Below are 24,631 nucleotides of genomic sequence, written 5' to 3' on the forward strand. Positions count from 1 at the left end.
TGTAGCCAAGTCCTATATTGAGAGGCCACCAAAACTTTTGACTCCAGAAGGCCGTACAAGTCACAAAGAAGAGTTACGAGAAAATGTTCTTTCCTTAGAATGTATTGCAGAAGGCTTGTGAGTTGATTTTTTTCTAATATATATAGTTCTAATAATACAAAAAATTAAAGTATACTTATTAGAAGATATAATTGGCTACTAGAAGTGGTCCAGTTCAGACTATTCATATGTCAAGGAAAAAAATATGTTAAGTATTTAGAAAGTAGACAGAGTGAATTGCTTTTTGTTAAACTATTTAATTTACAAGATATGCAGTAAGTTTGTATTTATTTTAGTCTTAGACTTTTAACTCAATCGAACAGGTATTGTTATTATTTTGTGCCTATTTGGATTGATTGACTGACTCATTCTTTCTGAGATCCTTCAGCTGCTTGGAAGCCAAAAGGCTATCCTTATATCACAGGAAGATCTCATGTAAGTGAATATAGTTTGGTAAACAGTTTGGTAAAAGTTAAACCCAGACAAAGATGTTTATTTTGATGAGAAATGACCTAATATCTGTGTTTTATCATCATTTCCCATATAAATGAACTGGATAAGGGACTGTGGCCAATAATCTTAACTATTTGTTAATTAAATCTTAACTATTTGTATACATAGGGATTCCATGAGAGTCCTAGGAGCCTAGGAATCAGAAATCAGATGATCCATGGCATTCATTATACAGATAAAAAAGTTGCGGTCTAAGGCTGTGATGTACAACTAATCATCAGCAGAGCAAAACTTGGAATTAAAGTCTCTTGACTTCCAGCCTAATATTCTTTCCACATCCTGTTGTCCCTTCTGTTTCACATAATTGCCATGTTTAAAATACTATTGTCATCTTCAAACCCAAAATGTCCAATGATTTTCAAAGCTCCCTTTATTTTCTTTTTAGTTCTCTTTGTTTTATTATTATATAGATTGTTATCAATAACAGTACTTTTTTCACCACAATTCCATGAGTAAGTCATCCCATTTTATAAATGAGAAAACTGGCTCAAACAGGTGACATTATTTGCCTGTGGGCATGCAGCTAGTATAAGTGATCTGAATATAATAAACATTAGCTGTATGAACCCTCCATTTCTTCACACCATAAATCTTTCATGGCATCAGCGAGGCATACTGTATGTAGACAAGTTCCATGGCACTGGCAAGGAAATTTGTTGCACATATAATTGGCACTTCTATTAAAAATGTCGATTGAAATCTCAGGAACAAGAGCCTTTGCTGACCATAAATGGTTTGCTCAGTGCTTTTCCTGACCTTGCAGCAGTTGTGTGTGGGAAGTCACTGGGCTCACATTCTAATCCTGCCCCCGACTTTCCCAGAATAGGCTTACTGGTATTTTTTTCCTTCACTAGGCTATGTTTGGAGGCCTCTCCTGGCCAGTGTGGGAAATCACACAGATTTCTGCTGATGGAACTCCTCAGACCAATCCTAATACCCACTTTCTTACATTATGATGTCCTTCAGATCTACTTTAGCTTGACTTTAAGGGGAAGAGTAAGATACAATCCAGTGATTCTCAAACTTTCTGGAGTTGTGCCATTGAGTTGGAAACTGTATGATTTTGTGCAGATTATGATTTTTCTAGTCCCACCTATCCAATGAAGAGAGAAATACTGTCCTAGATACTCTTTCTCTTAATAGAGGAACCTATTGTGCAATTTAACTACAGCTTTTCCCTCCTCCTGTACTGTTTGTCATTAATTTAGTTATGATTTATTAAAATAGGATTTTAAAATGTTATTTAATCCCTTCAGATGTTGTGGCACCCTGCATGTGTTGCAAAACTGCTTTTGGAAAGCTCTGGTCTGATATTTTACAAATAAACCTGGCACTAGGTACAAAGCACCCCAAAATTCCTTTTTTGCAAGAACTTTTAGCTAAAAGAGGAGCCAGAATAAATTTAGTAATGCATAAAATGTACTTATTCTTCCCACTCTGAGATTTTATGATCACTTCAGATAATTTGGTCTATAAGTCAATGTTGTAAAATAATAGGAAACTGATGAATGCCTTCCATTTATATGATGCCTTTAATTTTTCTTTTGTATACCTGGGTCTACAAATTTGGTTTATTATAAAAAATGTTTGCAAGGGTGTAAAACATCAAGTGCTATATAAGTGTTAGCTATTTTTTTTCTTTGAGAAAACTTGGAACAAGTCACTCAATCCAATATTTTATGAAAAAACACAATTTAAAAAAAAATGTTCACAACAGCCCTGTAAGTTCAGGAAGGCAGATTATTATCCCTCTTCAGACAAATGAGAAAATGGAGTTATGAAGGATTTAAGAAATATGTGTGTGTAAACTAATATTATTAAGTTCCAAAAATAAAATTAGGAACAAACACTAGAATTAGAAACCAGTCCAAATTCCCACTCCAAACTTTAAGGGGGAGGGGGAGGAGAAAGGGGAAGGGCAAAGGGGAATGGGTAGATAGTTATACCTATATAATGTATGTGTATACATATGTGTGTTTCAGGATTAAATAAAAGAGTGAGTAAAAGTTGGTAAAAAGAGAAAAATTCCATTTGATATGATAAAATATCTCACATCTTGTCTGTGTTCATTTAGTATTGTATTTCCTCAGGAGCCTATAAGTTTTCTAAAAGGATTACTCTTTTGTTTTGTTTTTTTTATTTTTATCATCTTGCATTTGTTGAGTTGAATTGGTTATAGAAATATATGTGGAGAGTCATAGGAAGAAGTATTTATTTCAATTAGTTCATCATAGATTGATGGCTCCCAACATCGTAGATTGATGGAAGATTACAAATGAGTATCATTTTTTTGTCACTGTTACTTTGACTTAACATCTTGCATAAATTTCAAAGACCTGTTCATTGATCGGAGATCAGTTTGCATAAGATAGTTTTGTATCATCCTGGAATTATCTTATGCAATATGGTTTTGTCATTTCTTTAAGTAAATAATCAGAATATTGACAGAGGTAAATAAAATATTGGTTACATGAGATCACCACAAATTCTACTGTGAAATTTGAGCATTTGTACAATGAGTTAGGATCTTATAAAATCTATCTTATGATAAACCATTTAAATGATATATAAAATTAAAGGCACATCTGTTTTTACAACATCAATCTGTTTTTTCTCATATTAGGCCTACTCCCTCTATTAACTGGACAAAAGAAGATGGAGAGTTACCTATCAATCGGACATCTTACACAAACTTTAGGAAAACTTTGAATATTAATCATGTTTCAGAGGCAGACTCTGGAAAATACAAATGTACAGCAAGAAATCCTTTAGGCTTTGTTGAACATACCATTTCAGTCACAGTCAAAGGTACACTATTGTTTGAAATATTTCATCTTAGATTGGAGGTACAATAAATTAAATATCAATTTTGATGCAACCAATAGTTTCATAGAGTTTTGGCATATATAGTGTATTCCAAAAGTCTCAGTCCATTTTAAATTTTGTTTAAGTAAAGCTTTAAAATGGCACTAAACAGTATCTCACTTAGAAGTGCTCATTGGCAATGGAGTTTAAATCAAAATAATAATGAATTACTTTGGTTTTAAAAGGAACTACAAATCAAAATTAATTTTTAGTCCCTTATATACCTTTTCTTGTCCTATGCCACATAAACAAATCAGTCCTGCTTTTAATTCCCAATTACTGTTATTGTTAAATGAATGGAATGATATTGAAAACAAAAAGTTATTAGAATTACTTTTTAGATATTCTTTCAAATCACCAGAGTATTAATCTGAAGTAGGGTATAATATTAATTAGCTCAACTTCTTAAAAATGGAAGCCTGACCAGACAAATTTCTTGGAATGTATATCAATATTTCAGCTATTTCAGAAATATGGACATTTCCCTATCCATACATGCTTCAAATAGCTTCTACCTTGGCAGATAGTTTTCTTGAGTTAGTGTAACCAAAAATATTTAATTAACACTTAGTGGTCAACATTATGACAATAAGCATCTTCATAATTCCTTGGATAATCTTTGAATGATGGACCAAAGCTACAGATCATTATGGGGCTTATGCTCAAAGCATTTCTTTTGTGCTAGACTGTGCCAGAGGTTTTATTCAGTTGGCAAAACCTTCCACAATCCAGTGTGACCTCTATGGTACACTTTGGCCTCTGAATAGGACTTAGTGGAGGGTTTCAGTATGCATGTGTAGCATATTAATTTGAGATAAAGAGTTACCTCATTTTCTTACCACTGTATTATAATGCTTATTTGATTCAGATCTTTATTTTTGTCCTCAATAAAGCGGCTCCGTACTGGATCACAGCACCTAAAAACCTTGTGCTCTCCCCTGGGGAAGATGGGACTTTGATTTGCAGAGCTAATGGAAATCCCAAACCCAAAATTAGCTGGTTAACAAATGGTGTTCCAATAGAAAGTAAGTTCTTTTGGTTGGCTTTGATTATGTTTTATATGTGACAACAAAAATGCCTCAAAACTAATAAAGCAGCTCTAGATACTCAGATAAGACATAGAATTTAATGGACTAAAAAAAATTCTCTAATATGAACTTTGTTTCTTTTAAATAACATTTTGTTTTACAGATTGCATGTAAAAGCAATTTTTAATATTTATTTTTTTATTCTGAGGCAATTACGGTTAAGTGATTTGCCCAGAGACATAAAGCTAGGAAGTGTTAAGTCTGAGGCTGGATTTGAACTCAGATCATTGTGACTGCAGGGCTGGGGCTCTATTCATTGTACCATCTAATTGCCCCACATTTGTTTTTTTTTTTTTAATTTTAGTTTCAAATTTTTTCGCTCTTTCCTTTTCTCTTCTCTGTCATCCCCTAAGATGGTAACAATTTGATATAGATTATGTATGTACAATCACAACATGAGCTTTACAGGGCATAATTACAATTAGAACATATGGCAATTCTGTTTATATGCTATAGATATATGTATTGATGGGTGGGGTTGTTAATATTTCCTTTTTCATGGGCTCCTGAATCACTCTGAATATCAACTTCTTTCATTTCCAAGGATCATAGGTATTTGTTTGCAGAAGGTCTTATGTGTTCGTTTGAAGAAACTTAGGAAAGATTCTTAAAATGTCTTATAATATTAGAAATTAAATTGCTCTTCAACATTACAAGCAGAAAAAAAGAATAGATCGAATAAGCAGGAATGGATCCAATGGAGCTATGGTTGGGAACTAAACTATCCAGACATTTATATAAATTCCTTTTTTTTTTTTTTTTGAACATTCTGAGTGGTTTTTTTTTTTTTTTTTTTGCTTTTATTTTTCACTTTTACTTCATCCCCTATGTTCAGTAGATTCATTCTTTACATGGATTCATGTCAGAAAAAAAAAAAACAACTTTTAAATACTGCTATATAGTACCATTGAAAGAGAACTAGATTTGAATTAAGAAAAACAGAGTTCAAATTCAGCCCTGAAAAAGAGTTCAGATTCAGTCCTGCAACTTGTTGCCTATGTGCCATCAAACAATTCATTGAACCTCCCTCCTAATGTTTCCAGGTCTGTAAAAGCAGGTTGGATTTAGTGGCCTTCAAAATCCTTACTGGATGTCAATCCATGACCCCACAGTGTGTTCTGATGACTGTTAACTGAGCTGAGTATTCTACTATTTCCTTGATACCATCCCTACCTCCTTTGTGACCAGGATCCTTCAGTCATTTTTATCTCTTCCTCTACCCTGGTTCCTACCTTTCCAGTCTTCTCAAAATTGATCCTAAATACACACTCTTCAGTCCAGTAGCATTGGTTTCCTTTCTCTTCCACAATTAAAGCACTCCATCATTTGACTTTGGGCATTCTCTCAGGCCATCTCCCTGCCTAGAATGTTCTCCCTCCTCCATTCTGAGTACTTCTCTGGTTCTTTCAGTCCTAGTTAACATCCTATTTCCTACAAAAGGTCTTTCCCACCCCCTCTTAATTCTACAGTCTTCCTTCTCTTAATTATTTCCAATTTATTCTGTTTATTTACAGCTTTATGTATATTTACAGGTTGTGTCTCCCTTCCTTTGCCCTAGTCCTTAGTATATAAACTCCATAAGGCAGGGGACTGTTTTGCCTCTTTTTGTATCCCTAGTGCTTAGCATAGTGCCTGGCTTAATAATGGCATAGTGCCTGGCTTAATAAATGTTTATTGAGTTGGCTCCTTTTTATCAGGCCACAAACATGTTCAAGTCTTCCCTAGGATAAATATATGAATTTGGAAAAAGTAAGAATAAGGAATATATGTGACTTTATTCATATGAAGAACTTCCTGATAAGAAAACCCCTCTGACAGTGCAATTTGGCACCTTCTCTGAAATTTGTAGAATTAGAGAGTTGTTTAGAGCAGGACTTCTTACCTTTTTTCCACTCAAGACTCCTTCCTGTCAATGAAATTTTTACGTGATTCCAGATATATTGATAATAAATCATAATTTTGTGACCTCCCCTCACATTCAGTTATGAAATTTTATATGGGGTTGTGATCCAGCTTAAGAAACTAGGGCCTCGAAGATTGAAAAGTTAAGAGACTTGCCCAGGATCATCCAGTTTAAATGACTTAGAAGTACAAAATTGAACTCAACTCTTCCTGGTTTTAAAGCCAGCTCTCTTATCCATTATGCCATAGTAGCTTTCTCCCTATTCTTTCTTTACTCTTAAAATTTTTTAACAATCTTTCCTTTTTCTTTTTATCTCAAGTTATCATTTTTCTCTCCTATTTCTTCTTAAAGATCTAAAAGGAATATGCTAATTTAATTGTATTAATTGTCTCTATTTTCACCTTCAGTCCCTTGAAATCTGGCTGTTATCCCTACTTCTTCACTAAAATTGCTCCTTTCAAAGTCACCACCACTGAGAAATTGCCAAATCTAATTATCTTTTCTCAGTCCTCCGCGTCTCTACAGCATTTGACACTGTTAACCTATTGTCTTCTACCTTGGTTTCCATGACACTCCAATTTACTGGTTATCCTCCTCTCTGTTGATCTTGTCATCTCGGTGTTCCTTACTAATTCATCTTCATCCTCCAGCTGCCAAAGTAAGTGTGAAGCCTCGACTCTATTATTGGTCTTCCCTTTTCTCCCTATGTTATCTGTTTTGGAAATCACAATTATGTACATGGCCTCAATTATTTTCTCTATGCCTATGACTTCCAAATCAATATCTCCAGCCCTGACCTTTCCCACATTTACAGCTACTATAGGACATTTCCACTTAGATGTTCTGAATGTTCTGAACATACATTCAAAGAAACTTATTCAAGATACAGAACCTGACACTGTCAGTTTTAGAAGAAGAAAAAAATATTAGTCTAGATAATCTTTGAAAAATTCTGTCATTAAGTCATTTCAGCTTGATAAGACTGACTAGAGCTGGATTTCTGATGGCACAACATTTGAGACACCCAACATCCCTTTCATGCCATCCCCAGACTGGGAGGAAATAAGTGCCTGAACATGTATATACTTTATTTACACTGATCAATTACTTATAAAATATCCAAATTGGTGGGGCAAGAGGTTCTTTAGAAAATACCCCTTTAGTATTTTAAACAGCTCTTTAAAATAATAAATTTAAATATTCATCTTCAAAGTAGCCATGGGATTTGGATATCTGCTTCTGAAAGCTATACGAATGAAAGATGATAGGAACAAATCATGAGATAGATAGAGAATAGATAGAGAAACTTAGAAAGAAAAGGCGTTCCAAGGTCTGGACTGGGTATAGGGATTTTTCTACTGATTTTTCTATTGTACACTCTGCTGTGTCCCCTAATAACCACACAAGCTTGACCAAGAACTTAGTTTCTCTGTACCCCTATTTCCTCCTGCTCAGAAGGAAATAGTAATAATATCTGCTCTGTCTACTTTGCAAGGTTATTTTATAGGATAAATAAGAATCTATCTGTAAACATCTTCTAACTTATGTAAAACATTGTTTAAAAAAAAAAAGTAAGTTAATATCTTGTAAGAGTCAATGGAGAGAAGAAAAGGGCCTAGCCCAGATAGCATCTTAATTTTTTTCCATTACTACAAAGGGTAACAATGCAGACAAGATTAGAAGGGAAGCAATAAACTGGAAAAAAATTTTGCATTCAAAGGTTCTGATAAAAGCCTGATTTCTAAAATATATGGAGAATTGACTCAAATTTATAATAGTTCAAGCCATTCTCTAGTTGATAAAAGGACAAAAGATATGAACAGATAATATTCAGATGAAGAAATTGAAACCATTTCTAGTTATGTGAAAAGGTGCTCCAAATCACTATTGATCAGAGAAATGCAAATTAAGACTACTCTGAGATAACACTACATACCTCTCAAACAGGTGAAGATGACAGGAAAAGATAATAACAAATGTTGGATGGGATGTGGAAATGGACACTGATCCATTGTTGGTGGAATTGTGAAGTGATCTAACCATTCTGGAGCAGTTTGGAACTATGCCCCAAAAGTTATCAAACCATGCATACCCTTTGGTCCTGCAGTGTTTCTACTGGGCTTGTATCCCAAAGATATCTTAAAGGAGGGAAAGGGACCCACATGTGCAAAAATGTTTGTGGCAGCCCTGTTTGTAATGTCAAGAAACTGGAAACTGAGTGGATGCCTATCAGTTGGAGAATGGCTGAATAAGTTATGGTATTTGAATATTATGGAATATTATTGTTCTGTAAGAAATGACCAGCAGGATGATTTTAGAGAGGCCTGAAAAGACTTACATGAACTGATGCTAAGTGAACTAAGTGGAACCTGGAGATCATTGTACACAAAATGGCAAGATTATATGATAATAGATTCTGATGGGCTTGGTTCTTTTCAACCTGGAGATCATTGTACACAAAATGGCAAGATTATATGATAATAGATTCTGATGGGCTTGGTTCTTTTCAACATTGAGATGATTCAGGCCAGTTCCAATATCTTGTAATGGAGAGAGCCATCTGCATCCAGAGTGAGGAATGTGGAGACTGAGTGTGAATCACTTTTTGTTGTCAGTTGCTTGCATTTTCTTTTCTTTCTAATTTTTTTTTTATTTTTGATTGGATTTTTCTTATGCAGAATGATAATTGTGGAAATATGTGTAGAAGAATTGCACTTTTTTTTTTTTTGTTATTTCCTTTTGTTTTGTTTTTGCTGAGGCAATTGGGGTTAAATGACTTGCCCAGAGTCACACAACTAGGAAGTATTAAGTGTCTGAGGCCAGATTTGAACTCAGGTCCTCCTGACTTCAGGCTAGTGCTTTATCCACTATGCCACCTAGCTGCTCCCTGTGATGACCGTGTTAGCACCCTGGATACCTTAGAATTAGCCAGAGTCAGGATAAGCAAGAGCCCTTAGTCTTTATTCTTGGCTTTAGAGGTAGGATTGCATTGGATGGAAGCAGAATCTCCACAACCTTCCTTCCTCATCTCTCGCCCAGTGTGTCCCTGGCTAGCCTTACTCTACCTGCTAGTACCTCCTACAATTCTCTGTAGGAGCCAGTACAGGATAGTGGGAAGGGCCATTTTCCTAGCATATGCTTATACAGTATTGTCCAATCTGTAATTAGCCTTAAGTGCTCTAACCAACCTCAGTGCATCGACTCAAGAGTTTCAGCCTTTTACAGCCCCCTTCTTTTTTAAAAATATAATTTTGTTTAACATGTTTAACATATATTGGATTAGTTGCTGTTTGGGGGAATGGGAGGGAAAAGGAGAGAAAAATTTGGAACACAAGGTTTTGCAAGAGTAAATGTTGAAAATTATTTATGCATATATTTTGAAAATAAAAAGCTTTAATAAAAAAAGACAAAGGTTGAAGTAAAATAGAATTCAGAGAAATACCTGCTCCCTCATTCCCAAAGGGAAAGATCCCCTTTCTCTAGGACATGGTAAATCAGATACTCATCTCTGATCTTGCTTGAGCTGCCACAATGATTGCCAACTGTATGCTAAATCATGGAGGCAGTCAACAGGGTAGAAAGAAATGCCTGTCCTATATGAGCATAAAACAGATCTGAGATTCATATCTTCCTCTTTTACTTTCTGTCATCATGCTATTCTGAATTCTTGGTTTTTTTACTGTTTTTAATCTGATTTTAGTTGAATAATATCAAAAATAATAAGAAGAGACACATAATGGTATTTAACTGGCCCTCACAGAGGACTATGGCAATGATAATGTGACTTGTTACTCACTAAGGGCCAATCCTCATAGGAGAAAATTTTCTTATTCTGCTTTATCAACTGAGCCAATGCTATGATTTGGAGTTTGTTTGTTCATTGATGTAGTAGTGAAAAATGCAGAGCTGTTTACTATAATCTATAAACAGCTTTTTAGTGTATTTTTTCAAAATGTAATTTATTCATTTGATTGCTAAATTATTGGATAAGATCTGATATACTATGAGATCTTAGGTAAATGGAAAAAACTAGTTGGTTAATTATTTTAATACCACTATACTGTAGCTCAGGTGAAGTAGCTTTAATTAAATTATCTCCCTAATAATTTGAAAGGTGGCTATTATTTTAACTTATCATGTCTATATTGAACAAATCATTCAACCTCCTCTTTCCCTGTAAAGTTAACATTTGCCCACAGTGTTTGCAGAACCATGACAAGGAAATTTTTCACTTAAAGCAGAAAGGTTTGGGTATAGTCATACTAAGGAGGAGCTACCTTGTTCTCCAGAAATATTACTTAGGAGTGAAGTTGTGGTAGGTCCTGGGAACAGGGTGCTATGAGGATCAGTTCCTGGAGGTAGTGGAATAGTCTATATAGAGTCTAGACTGAGAAATGGGAAGCACAGGGACATCAAACTCCAGATTTAAGATTTAAGGGTGTTATTACCCTGAGGGAGTTATTACCTCTGGCTACCCCAACTAGTAAAAGTTCTGGTATTTTATTGGCTTATCTGGATGAATATGGAGTATTGTTCCTTTATTATCATGTTACTATATTCATCAAAGTACATCCTTAACAAAGGATTGTCTGTCTAACCATCTAGACAAGAGAAAGGAATCTAGCTTCATGAGCTTTAGGCTTATAAGCAGTAGGATCTTTAAGACAGCTTCAGTGCTCTTATAGCTATAATGATAACAAAGAGTAAGAAGCATGCTGCTAACCTGGCAGTACAGTTACAGTTATCTGCTTGTCAGTATTTTTGACTGAAAATAACTAAATGTGGTGAAAGATATTAGGCTTAGGAAATCTTAGATTTAGAACTGTTGTCACTGTAGAGATCATCTAATCCTTATTTTATAGATGAAGAAAATGAAATCCAAAAAGGTTGTGACTGGCAAGTAAACAAATAAATGAGGTGGGGCTTAAACCCAGGTCTTTCTAATTCCTGGTTTAGGAAGCAGACACAAGTAAGACACTAATGAAGAATCACTTTAGAAAGGAAAAGGAAAATATAATCAGTAGTGGAAGAGAAAAACCTTTGTTCTCATGCTTGGGAGATCATTTAAAAATATTTCCTGTGAGTCTTTATATAACAAAACTTTAAAGAAGATAAGGTGTACATCATCATCATTACCTTAACTAGTATTTATATTGTGCTATTGTATTTAAGGCACTGTGCTAAGCACTTTACAAATGTTATCTCATTTGATCCTCACAACAACCCTGGGAAGAAAGTACTATTATTATCCTCATTTTATAGATAAGGAGACTGAGGCAAACAGGTTAAATAATTTGCCCAAAGTTACAGAGCTAGTGAAGCATCTGAGACTGGATTTGCACTCATCTTTCTGACATGAAAGCCAATGCTCTATTCATTGTTTCACCTAGCTGCCCCGGTATTCTCCATATCTGGAAGGAGTCTCAATTTCAAAGAACAGAGAATTGAATTTAATATTATCAGAAGCAATCTTTATCTGGAGATGAGATTTGAAAAAGGGATGGAGAAGGGCATTCAGTCATCAGCCATCAGGAAGGTATTCCCACCCTTGAGACACTTTGAAATAAGATGAGGTCTGTGAGGAAAACAGAACAGTCAGGGAGACCAAATGGAATGTTTATTGGTTAGTCCACATTTTGACTCTGTGTGATGAATATAGCACAGGAACATGGTCTTACCTTGCAGCTACTTAGGCATTCTGCACAGATTTCCCTGAACATTTTAAAAGGGCACAATTGAGCTAACATCAGCAAAAGTAACTGACTGCAAGAAGTCTTTCATCTAATCTATCAGTAGGAAATGTGTTTGAACCAAGCCATCCTTAAGAGATAAATCTACTGCCTCGGTATCTCAAAGACACTCTCAAATAATGAAATTCTAAACATAAAATACTTCAGAAGGAAAAGGTAACATAAAAAAAATAAAAAGAATCTTGCCTTTTGATTTAATATTCCATGCCTTCTCTCAGGTGATATTAAAAAAAAATGTCTATTCTAATATAAGCATTTTTCATCTATAGTGTGAGGCCATTTTTTTTAAAAAAAGGATGGTTCATGAAATATAATGACATTATAAGGCATCTGAGAATGCTTTTTCCATATCCCTGTCCAAAAATCCCATTCTCCTAAATTCTGAAATTCGCCTCTTTTCCAAATAGATTATTTGCTAAAACTTGGGCTAGGCAGGCATGTGAAAGGAGTGGTGAAAGTAAGAGTGAGGTTAAAGTAATTCAACAGTAACTTCCACAGGGGAGGAACCCTCCTCAGTTATTCATCAGCAAGGCTTAAATAACCTTTATATAGCCTATCCTCTTATAGCCTGTCCAATAATGAAGTAAAAAAAAAAAAATACAGTTTGTCACCCAGATGTCTGGTATAAATAGTAATAGGAAGGAGGAAGAGGAGAAACAACTAACATTTACTTAGTATTTTAAAGTTTGTAAAGCACTTCACTTTATACTTTTTTTTTTAGTGAGATAATCATTTTACCAAATGTCTTAGTGGCTGGAATCATCGGATAATTGTCTTTAAGTCAGGAGACCTAAGTCTAGGATCTGGGCTAACCACAACTTAGCTGTATGAGTCTTATAAAGTCACTTAGAATTGTTTTTTAGCCTTAGATTCCTCATTCATAAAATTGTGATAATAATAATTCTGCCTCCTTTTTAGGACTATGAGGGGGAAATGAAATAATTCAAGGGAAAAGGTTTTGGCAATTTTTAATGACTTATAAATATAATTATCATTATTACTTGATGTAGTATATAACTAACCTAGAAATTGGGAAGACCTGTTTTTAAGTCCTGAGTGCAAACCTTGCCTCTGAAACATATTGGCACTGTAACATGTAACATTGTAACTCATTTAATCTTTAGTTCTCTGAGCAGCTCTCTGAAGAAAAAGTCCTGATTTGTATGAGGAGTCAGGAATTTTCTCATTTGAGAGTTCCATATGTTATTGAAATCATTGTCCCAGTCTCTACCCAATCTTTTAAAAAATACCATCGTTATAGTGTTGGAGAAAGTTTAGCCAGCATTATAAAGTTCAGGGACAGAGAGAAAACAGATTTTTAATGAAGGTTTGTTGATTTTACACCAAACAAGAAAAAGGATTCCTTTAAAATATTATATTCCAGTGACTTGACTTTGCCCCTAGATCTTTGACTCTGGACCTCTGAACTGCATGTGGTAATTTTATTTTGAAGCCTTTTTCCCTCCATTGTGCATTTGAATTAAACATACTTGACTTAGATCACTAGATTCTCCCTTTGGGACACATGATTTGGGCTGTTGGCAAGATCTGTACAACCCAGTAGCCCGCAAGTAGTTACTTAATAAGGCCATACATTTTCACTGGTGTAACACAGTAAGTGGATTTCAAACCTTGGAAAGCTTCCAACTGGACTTCCTTATGCTACTGTGGCTGTTTTTATTTTCTTGGATTTAATGGAAATGAAGCTTGTGCCTCCATGGAGAGATCAGCTTGTTCACTGCTTTTTTGGAAAATATTTTTGCTGGGAAATATCTTGCCAAACACGAATATTTTGAGACCAGTTGATTGAAATGAAATAGGGAATTTTCAGCAGGATGACTTTTAAGTAATTAACAAAGAACTCAGACATTCTGATAAGTGGATAAGGAAAAGAGTTATATAAAAGCTTTTAAAAGTGTTTCTTAAAAAAAGTTTTCTGTCTGAGATGAAGATTTTAAAATGTAGGAACAATTTCTAGCTTTAGTGACCATCTATCACTTGACCTTCCTTTCTCACTTTGTTGGGGAAGTAAAGCTTCAGCAGTTTAGTGTGGTGTTTCTCTCATTCAGCATGTATCACCAAGCAACATAATTCAGATCCAGAGCTTCCCTTTGGCTTGAAGGATGGACGTTAGCTTTTCAAAACTCCTGAAATCATGCTACTGTAAATCACACTGTAGTTTAACAAAGTATTCCTGAAACACAATGCTCAAGAACTGAATCAAGGGAAACTGCTCGAATTCCTTTTTGTAACAAATGAACCGAGGCAGCAATTACTTGCCAGCAGATTTTGTGAAGGTCAGGAGATTCAGTTCAACAAGCACTAATATAAAATGCATGGGCAACAAGATGGCACAATGGATAGAGTTGTAGGCCTGGAGTCAGGAAAATTCACCTTCCTGAATTCAAATCTGGCCTCAATACTAGCTGTGTGATGTTGGTCAAACCCCTTTATCTTGTTTGCCTCTGTTTCCTCAACTATAAAATGAGCTGGAAAAGGAAATGGCAAGATATTACTTTTGGCAAGGAAACCCCAAATGGAGTCACAACGTGTTAAAACTGAAAAAAAATTATATAAAATGCACATTATACTAGACCCTGGGGAAATAAAAATGAAAAAATATTACATAATTCTTGCCCTCAAGGAGCTTACAGTCTAAGGGGAATGAAAGGAATATGATATAAACAGAAGTATGGATAATATTCTAGAGAGGCAAGAATAAAGGAAAAAACCCAGACAAAGCACCCAAAGAAAATTTTTTTGAAGGGGAGATCATTTTATCTTGGGAGTGTTATAAGCCAGCATAATATAGCAAAAAGATAATTGAATTTAGAATTGTAAAACCTTCATTCTAGTTCTAACTCTGATCTTTTCTATATATTTATGAGTGTGTGCAAATCATATTAGAATTCTGTGCCTGTTTCATTATATATAAAAATGAGAATAATATTTCCATTATTTACATCACAGGATGTTGTGAGGAAAGTACTTTATATATTCTAAAAAGCTCACAGAAAAAATGTGCTTTACTGTCATGAAACAGCAGGTAACACCTGAGTTGGGCCTTAGAGGATGAGAATTTCAACAATAATAAATGAAAGTGTGTGCATTCCATTTTTGGAGAAGCATGTGAGGCAAAAGACTAAATAGCAAAATCATGAAATAGCTAATAGTCTGGTTTGGTTGGAATATAAAGTCTATGAAAGAGATTAGATTGGCATTTAATTAAAAATAGCCATTGTTTCAGGATGAAGAATCTGTTTGTCCATAGGGAGCCAGTGAAGGTTTTTTTTGTTTGTTTTTTTTTAGCTGGCGAGTGACCTGTGCAATAGAGATTATTTTGTATGTTTTATTTCTTTTTGCGATTATTTAAAGAGTGGGGAAGCTAGAAACAGGAGGACTAGTGGGAGAGTCTTTTGCAGTTGTTCTCAAAAGAAGAAGGACCAGAATAAGGAGAGTAATACTTTGAAAGGTGAGAAAGAGAGGATTATGAGAGGGATTATGAAGGTGGATTTGTCAGGACTTGTTACCTAATTGGGATGTTAGGAATGAGGACAAGAGGAGGGTTAAGGGTGTCTATGGTTTTAAACATGAATGACAAGAATGGACTTTATCCTGAATGCCTTTAAATCTAAAATGACTTATTCAATACAACAAATAATTATTAACAGCAAAATTTTAAAATCTAGTAATTTCAAATGCCCATGTGTAAATGCATAAAAATGGCTAATAAATAAGATGAAGTAGACTTTGTAATGCAAACAGGCAACTTTTATTTCATAAATACTACTGAGACTTAGTGGGAAGTGGACTGGGGAGGAGAAGTATGATTCAGTCATATTTTATTGATTCTCAGTCTATTTCTTCTCCACTCACATGTTCCCCATCCTACTTCAGATCTTTATCACCTCTTACATGGCCTATTACAAAAGCTTTCCAATTGACCTCCCTGATTATATTACCTTCTCTTTCCCACCCATCCTTCACACAATTGTCAAAATAATCATATGAGTGAATAGGTCTAACCATATCTCTCCCCAGTAACCACCAGTGGCTCAAAAGTCTTCCATGGCTCTTTATAGATATGATAATATGGTTATTTTAGAGAAGTCAGGAAGATAATAAATGCCTTCCCATTCATAAAATACCTAGAGTATTGAGTTTTGAGGATAGTATTTTGGGAAGAATCAGATTTAGAGGTACAGACAGGTAGGAGAGCATATCAGCTAACATTACAAACTAGGACTTGATTTATTATCTTATTAATTGTGCAGATTTAAGCAAGTGTTGGGGAAAATTAAATATTACAAATTAAACTTTTTATATGAATTGACATTACCTTTTCCCCTCCTGAAAGCTGGTTGCTAAATATTTACCAGCCTACACTGGGTAGAGATTACTTTAGAAGTCGTCTTATTCATGTCTTCATTTTACAGATAAAGAAATTGAGGTTCTGTAAGATAAACTGGATATTTGGAGACAGGGGATTAAAGAATGTCTTTAAATATTTTAAGGGCAGTCATATGGAAAACTTAGGCGTTACCTAAGAGGGTAGAAGTAAGAACAATACATTGAAGTTGAAACAGGGCAAATTTCTTTCTATATGAGAAAAAAATATTTCCTAACAACTGGGGCTACCAAAAATGGACTGGACTGCCACAGCATGTAATCAGTTCTTTTTCTAAGTATCTTCAGGTACAGGCTAGCTGATCACTTCCCAGAATTATCAGAGAAGAAAGTCCTGTTCAAGTTTAGATAGTTTAGATAACTTCCAATATTTCTTACAACTCATATTCTTTGATTTTCTAAAAGGTAATTGGATTCTCATTTTAATTGAAAAAAGGTGTGTGTGTGCCATAGGCCAAGATACATAAGGCCCTTGAAAACTGTTCTGGATTTATATTGATTGCTTACAAATGATGTGGCAAATCTACTCCTTAACCAGTTATTGCTCTTTCTCATTGATGTTCATTTCTATAGTTTCCTGATAATACTTATAACCTGTTAAGACTAGGAAAATATTTTATATATATTTGTGTACACACACATATATTTGCTTTTTAAAGGGATAATGTCTGGGGCTGATTTTAAATGTTAGATTCAAAAACAGTAGGTGTGGGCTAAGAGTCTTCTTCAAAATATTGTAAAGCTCATCCATCATCAGGCTTTCGTTCATATTGCTATTATTGTTATATCAAGTAAAGCATTTCACATGATTTCAGAAATTAGTTATTGATTGTTAATGTATTATAGAGTAATGCCCTTTTAAAGAAAATTTATATTATCCATGGAAGGATCCTTTAAATGAAGAAAACTCAGAAAGACATTCCCTTAGTAAAGGTTTAAATTGCCCTTGAATATTTATAATCTGTATTGAATGTCCAGGGTAAGATGAACTAGTTTTAAAAACATTAGAAGTTTTTATATTATAAATATGACCACAACACTTTGGACTTGATGAAATAAAGAAAGAGTGAAAGACTAACATTTGGTTTGTTTTGGTGCATATTACATAGTGAACTTAATATGAATGATGTGTTAAAGTTAAGAAAATAATAAAGGATTGTAAATGCAGAAGTAAAACCATCTCTCTCTTTCTCAAAACATCATTTTTTTATCTCTTTTTTTTTTTTTTTTTATCATACCTGGGTAGAATTGAATCGGTCCACAATATAGTGGTCCAAGGCTATTTACAATGATAACTGAGGATAATCTAACTGATTTAAGTTCCAATAATCTAATTAATCATTAGTAGACAAAGATACTACATACTCATTTTTGAAATTCATTTAAACATCTCCATATTTCAGGAGAAATTTTTAAATACAATATAATTATTTGATCAAAGGTTTGACACTTATCAAAAGGATCTGTCCAATAGCACAGTTTTGCTTACTACTTGAGGATGACACTGATGTATTCTCATGAATTATTGAGCCCATTCAGTATCATTCCATTCAATAGTCACTTTTTATGACTCAGAGATTTTGCTGAAAACCCAATTGTTTTAGAGACATTTTATTCCAATCTATTCTTTCTTTATTGTTCCTAGTTATTCCTTACCCACCTCCTCACCCAGCAGAGACTTTCTGAGGTCAGAGAGTAGCTTAAACCTAGGTTATCCAAATAATTTGTGGAGCTACTTATGTCTGGCTAAGAGGTATGAATGGGGAATGGGCTTGATAAACATGCATAAGTTCCACCCAGCATCTGAACATAAGACATTATCTTCATTAATAATCACTCAGCCATCTCTTCCTCATCTCCTACTTGCTGTTTACAATCATTTTTCAAAAAATAATATATTTACCAGTTTAACCACAACTATGCCTTTGGGCCAGAGTTAGCTTTAAGAAATGTGTTCAATTCTGAATTCTGGTTTAGTTGTAGGTGTTCTTTTGGAATAGCTGTAATTCTTCTTCATTATCCCTTTTTTCTCTCACTTGTATCTTTTTTTATTATTATTATAATAACTTTTTATTGACAGAATCCATACCAGAGTAATTTTTTACAACATTATCCCTTGCACTCACTTCTGTTCCGATTTTTCCCCTCTTTCCCTCTACTCCCTCCCCTAGATGGCAAGCAGTCCTATATATGTTAAATATGTCGCAGTATATCCTAGATACAATATACGCATGCAGAACCAAACAGTTCTCTTGTTCACATTCGTCTCCCAGTATTTTTTCTTTGGGTGTAGCTGCTTTTGTCCGTCATTTATCAATTGAAACTCAGGTCTCTTTGTCAAAGAAATCCACTTCCATCAAAATATGTCCTCATATAATATCGTTGTCGAAGTGTATAATGATCTCCTGGTTTTGCTCATTTCACTTAGCATAAATTCATGTAAGTCTCGCCAGTCCTCTCTGTATTCATCCTGCTGGTCATTTCTTACAGAACAATAATATTCCATAACATTCATATACCACAATTTACCCAACCATTCTCCAATTGATGGGCATCCATTCATTTTCCAGTTTCTGGCCACTACAAACAGGGCTGCTACAAACATTTTGGCACATACAGGTCCCTTTCCCTTCTTTAGTATTTCTTTGGGATATAAGCCCAATAGAAACACTGCTGGATCAAAGGGTATGCACAATTTGATAATTTTTTGGGCATAATTCCAGATTGCTCTCCAGAATGGTTGGATTCGTTCACAACTCCACCAACAATGCATTAGTGTCCCAGTTTTCCCGCATCCCCTCCAACATTCATCATTATTTTTTCCTGTCATCTTAGCCAATCTGACAGGTGTATAGTGGTATCTCAGAGTTTTCTTAATTTGCATTTCTCTGATCAATAATGATTTGGAACACTCTTTCATATGAGTGGTAATAGTTTCAATTTCATCCTCTGAAAATTGTCTGTTCATATCCTTTGACCATTTATCAATTGGAGAATGGCTTGATTTCTTATTAATTAGAGTCAATTCTCTATATATTTTGGAAATGAGACCTTTATCAGCGCCTTTAACTGTGAAGATGTTTTCCCAGTTTGTTGCTTCCCTTCTAATCTTGTTTGCATTAGTTTTGTTTGTACAAAGGCTTTTTAATTTGATGTAATCAAAATTTTCTATTTTGTGATCAGTAATGGTCTCTAGTTCATCTTTGGTCACAAATTTCTTTCTCCTCCACAAGTCTGAGAGATAAACTAATTTTATTTTAATTTTAATTCCTCTAATTTATTTATAATCTTGTTCGTTATGCTTAAATCATGGACCCATTTTGATCTTATCTTGGTATACGGTGTTAAGTGTGGGTCCATGCCTAACTTCTGCCATACTAATTTCCAGTTATCTCAGCAGTTTTTGTCAAATAATGAATTCTTATCCCAAAAGTTAGGATCTTTGAGTGTATCAAACACTAGATTGCTATAGTTGACTATTCTGTCTTGTGAACCTAACCTATTCCACTGATCAACTAATCTATTTCTTAGCTAATACCAAATGGTTTTGGTGATTGCTGCTCTATAATATAGTTTTATATCAGGTACAGCTAGGCCACCTTCATTTGATTTTTTTTCATTAATTCCCTTGAGATTCTCAGTCTTTTATTATTCCACATGAATTTTGTTGTTATTTTTTCTAGATCATTAAAAGATTTTCTTGGAAGTCTGATTGGTATAGCACTAAATAAATAGATTAGTTTAGGGATATTGTCATCTTTATTATATTCGCTCAGCCTATCCAAGAGCACTTAATATTTTTCCAATTATTTAAGTCTGACTTTATTTGTGTGGAAAGTTTTTTGTAATTTTGCTCATATAATTCCTGACTTTCCTTTGGTAGATAGATTCCCAAATATTTTATGCTATCGACAGTTATTTTGAATGGGATTTCTCTTTGTATCTCTTGCTGTTGGATTTTGTTGGTGATGTATAAAAATGCTGAGGATTTATGGGGATTTATTTTGTATGCTGCAAATTTGCTAAAGTTATGAATTATTTCTAATAGCTTTTTAGTAGAATCTCTGTCCCCTACTTGTATCTAAGCTAATCCAAAGGACTAGCCATCAGTCTTTAAAATGTAGTGATATCTCTTAGCTATCAAGGATTAGAGAGGATAAAGGAAAAAAAAAAGTTCTCTTTAGCTACCAGAAGCATTATCAAGCCTATCTCCTTAGCCTTGGTCATTTCAGACTTAGATCATTCTGGCATTTAGCCAAATTTAACCCTTGGCTGCAATAATATGTTTGAATCTTTAAAGAACTAGGAGTTTTGTGAATATAGAAATTTCTAAAGCAGAAAAATGTTTCTCATTCCATTGTTGTAATGGGCTGAGGCTTGAGTTGATGCACTGAGGTCCCAAGCACGTGAGGCTAAATAGTAATTGGACCATACTCTATTAATATATATACTTGGAGAAAGAATGGCCCCCACCCACTCTTTGTGCAAGTCCTGATGTGTTGTATAGGAAATGACGATTTTGGTGGATGGAGGCAGAGTGGGGGGTTGGAAAAGGGAAGCGGAAAAGAGATACTGCTGGTTGGTGTCTTGTTGCAGCTGCACACATTGTTATCCCGACCCCCCTTCACCTCCGATCTCCCTTCACCTCTGATCCCCCTTCACCTTCAATCCTTCTTCACCTTCACTAAGAATAAAGATTGACAATTTTTCCCCTAATCTGAATTCCTGACTCCAGCTGATTTTAAAATATGCTGTCATCACACGTATTAATTTTTATTTAGAAGAGGATATTCTTATGAAAAGCATATTTGTGTGGTGGTTTTCTTCTTTGAAAATAATATAAAAGTTCTCTCTGGGAGAAGGTTTCTCAGGGAGGTTTTCTGGAGGCAGCCTTAGTTTCAGTTAAGAATAATAATCACCTCAAAATGCAGCCCAGTGATAAAAGTTCAAACATTTATTTTCTCCTTCCAAAATAGCCCGGTTAGTTTTTCTTAGAGGGCCCTCTCTTTTCTTGGTTCTAAGAGCTCTTGCAGCTTGTCCTTTGTCTCTGCTTTCTTCTGCCTCCAGCCAGCACAAAGATGGAATGAATCTCTTGTCTCCTTCACTTGGGGCTTGGCTAGCTTTCTGGAGAGCCTTTCAGACCAGCTTGGTCTCAGTGGGGAAGTGCAGGAGCCCAGCCACCACAGGAAGATGAATTTGGTTGCACCTCTGAGAGGGTGCTTCTCCTCAACTGAACTGATGCTCCCTTCTCCATGTAATTCAGCTGAACTCTCTGCGAGAGCCTCTGTCTGTTTCTTATATATGAGAGAGTGGGATTGTGGGATATCTCCCAGTGTGCTCTTTGGTCCTAAGAGCTTCAAGGGAGCTGTGAATTCAGATATCTCATACTAAACCCTGAAATCTCCCAAACGTGTGAACTCCAATGAGTAAAAGTGTGAACACAAGCATTATATCAATTAGTTCTACTTAGTACCTTGTTTCAAGTTCTGGCCCAAAACATCTCCTTGTAAGATCAGATCAAGGATACTGAACCATGCTAAATAAGATAATTATTGTCTCTATCAACTCTAATGACTTAACAATTTGTAAAGATTCCAACATATTTGGGCAAGAGTTACAGTGATTCTACATTTGTTAAGTTACATTTTGCTTTGATTTATATATCTTGCTGTCTTGCTATCAATAGAATAGGTTTAGATGACCTCAGAGTTCATCTCATTTGATACCCTCATCCTATAAAGCAAGAAACAAAGACTAATGAAATAACACATCCAAAGTCACACAAGAAGTCACTGACAGAGTCATAACTGGAGCTTGGGACTTCTGGCTCCAAATCTAGGACCTTTTTCCACTAAGAAACTTAGGTGCGGGGGGAAAGGGGATTCAGAGAAAGACAATGGTACCTGAGTCTTGTGATACATTCATATTTGGAAGGAAGGAATTCTCATGATGGTACAAGAGAAACAATGAGGGATAGAATGGGCAGGGCTACTCCCATATGTTGTAACATGTCCTTTAACATGGCACACTTCTTTAGGACCAGGAAAGGTTGAAGCTCAATGATAACTTGAATTTATTGAGCTTAAAACTCAGTGTTTTAGAAGGGGAGGTAGATTTGGGCAGAACTACATGTATGAAACAAGTGATTCTAGAACTACTTACCATTTACCTTATCCTAAAGGGAGGTCTTGTAGCACAAAGCACACTTGCCCCATTCCACAATGACCAACTTTTACAAGAAAAATCACAGCTACTCCGCACCTCTGGATTCATCTTCTTGCTTGAAACACCACTCCAATACCCTGCTTATCCACTCCCAAAGGACTCAGGACCAGAGGAAGGGACTGGTAGAGTTACCCAGAGAGTAACCTCTTCCCTTGTATCTGAGTATGGACACACAATAAAAGCAGGGCATTTATTGGGTAATAACCCAAATTAACCTGATGAAGGGACAAAGCTCAGCAGTGATAGTAACCATCTTAGAATGAAAGAGTATTTAGAGGTCACTGAATTCAACCTGATTATTTGTAAGATAAGGAAACTAAGACCTATGCCAGATAGGGGGATCTTGGTTTGATTTTGTGTGTTGGTTCCCTTTCAAGAAATTTCTGCTTATCTAAAACCCACATATCATTCAGCTGAACTGTCCTGTCTAAGTGAGTATTACACATATTATAAATATTCTTCAAACTGAAGTAGATTTAGACTTCCCTTTATGCACTTAAGACTGAATAAGTATTGAATTAGTCCCGCTGATGAATGTTGATTCAACAATATAGAGTAGATTTTTGTTGTTGTTAGGTCATTTCTTCCAGCTCTAAAAAATAAAAATTTGATTTAGACTCTGAATAAGCTCCTTAATTAAAAAAAAAAAAAAACTAAAACCTTGAATTTTCATGTGGTCTCATTCCTTCAACACTTACCTAAGCTCTGTCTATATTTTATGAATACTTGATACTGTATATTTCCCCTCTCATAAACTTCATTTCTTCAAACAGTCAAGTTCAAGGAGAATCTTTTTTTTTTTCACACCCAAACAGTGGCTCCTGATGATCCCAGCAGAAAAATAGATGGTGATACCATCCTCTTTTCAGATGTTCAAGAAAGCTCCAGTGCTGTTTATCAATGCAATGCTTCAAATGAATATGGATACTTGCTGGCTAATGCATTTGTAAATGTTTTGGGTAAGATATTTCCTCATATTTCATAAGTGTGGGGTTAGCATTTGTATAGTGATTACTATTTGCCGGACTTGCTTATCTCTTTAGAAATATTATCTCATTTGATTCTTACTATAACATTAAGGGATAGGTGTTGCTATTGTCCCATTTTAACAGTTGAGGAAACTTAAGTAGACAGCTTGTGACTTGCCTAGGATCAGTCCTATTCAAATTTAAGTGCCTACTATGTACTAGGCATCATGCTAAGGCAGGGAAATAATTAACAAAAAGGCAGTCCTTGCCCTTAAGGACTATATAATCTAAAAAGGTAGACAAGTCACAAAAAGAGGTAGAAAAATGAGGTTGGGGAGATAGCAATGAATATCTTATTCTGTAGAGTTGAAAGTAAGCAGAGCAACAGATATAAAGTGGAGTAAATGGAGTCCCCTTTCTGCCCTCTCTAAAGATTGAGTAGTCATTCTAAAATCCAAATTTTACTATAATTTCTTCCCTCATATGTGGCAAATTTTAAAATTATTCCATACTTCTAGTTTTTCATCAGTAAAATGAGAATCATATCATTGTTCTTTACTTAATTCAGAAATATATTCCAAAATATATATTGTTTATTTATGGTAAAATGTTTATATAACAATAGAAGAAATGTGCTTATATAGGTATTTTTTTGAGATTTACATTTCATATATTTTTGTAACTGACATTCCAGGAAAGCAATAAGCTTATTTCTAATATTGAAATTACCCAACAAGGAATTTTTTTAAATTCTTACTCATTTTTTTCCCAGAAATTGTTTCATAATACTAGAAGTTTTTTTTTCTTTAATTACTCAAGATTTGTATTTCCCTTTTCAAAATCAAAACAAAAATCAGGAAACTTTGTCAGTAT

General features: G+C 34.7%; 1 protein-coding gene across 10 annotated transcripts in view; it reads left to right on the forward strand.

The window, feature by feature from the left end:
• NRCAM (neuronal cell adhesion molecule) overlaps positions 1 to 24,631 on the forward strand; it is a 323,133-nt gene that overhangs the window by 245,815 nt on the left and 52,687 nt on the right. For all 10 annotated transcript variants that reach the window (XM_051963172.1, XM_051963163.1, XM_051963165.1 and 7 more), the window contains 4 exons: positions 6 to 117; positions 3,176 to 3,360; positions 4,311 to 4,442; positions 23,606 to 23,749. In XM_051963172.1, the coding sequence (XP_051819132.1) occupies positions 6 to 117; positions 3,176 to 3,360; positions 4,311 to 4,442; positions 23,606 to 23,749 (573 nt within the window). The remainder of the gene's footprint in view (positions 1 to 5; positions 118 to 3,175; positions 3,361 to 4,310; positions 4,443 to 23,605; positions 23,750 to 24,631) is intronic.

Source organism: Antechinus flavipes, chromosome 5 (assembly GCF_016432865.1).
Source record: "Antechinus flavipes isolate AdamAnt ecotype Samford, QLD, Australia chromosome 5, AdamAnt_v2, whole genome shotgun sequence".
Classification (NCBI taxonomy): domain Eukaryota; kingdom Metazoa; phylum Chordata; class Mammalia; order Dasyuromorphia; family Dasyuridae; genus Antechinus; species Antechinus flavipes.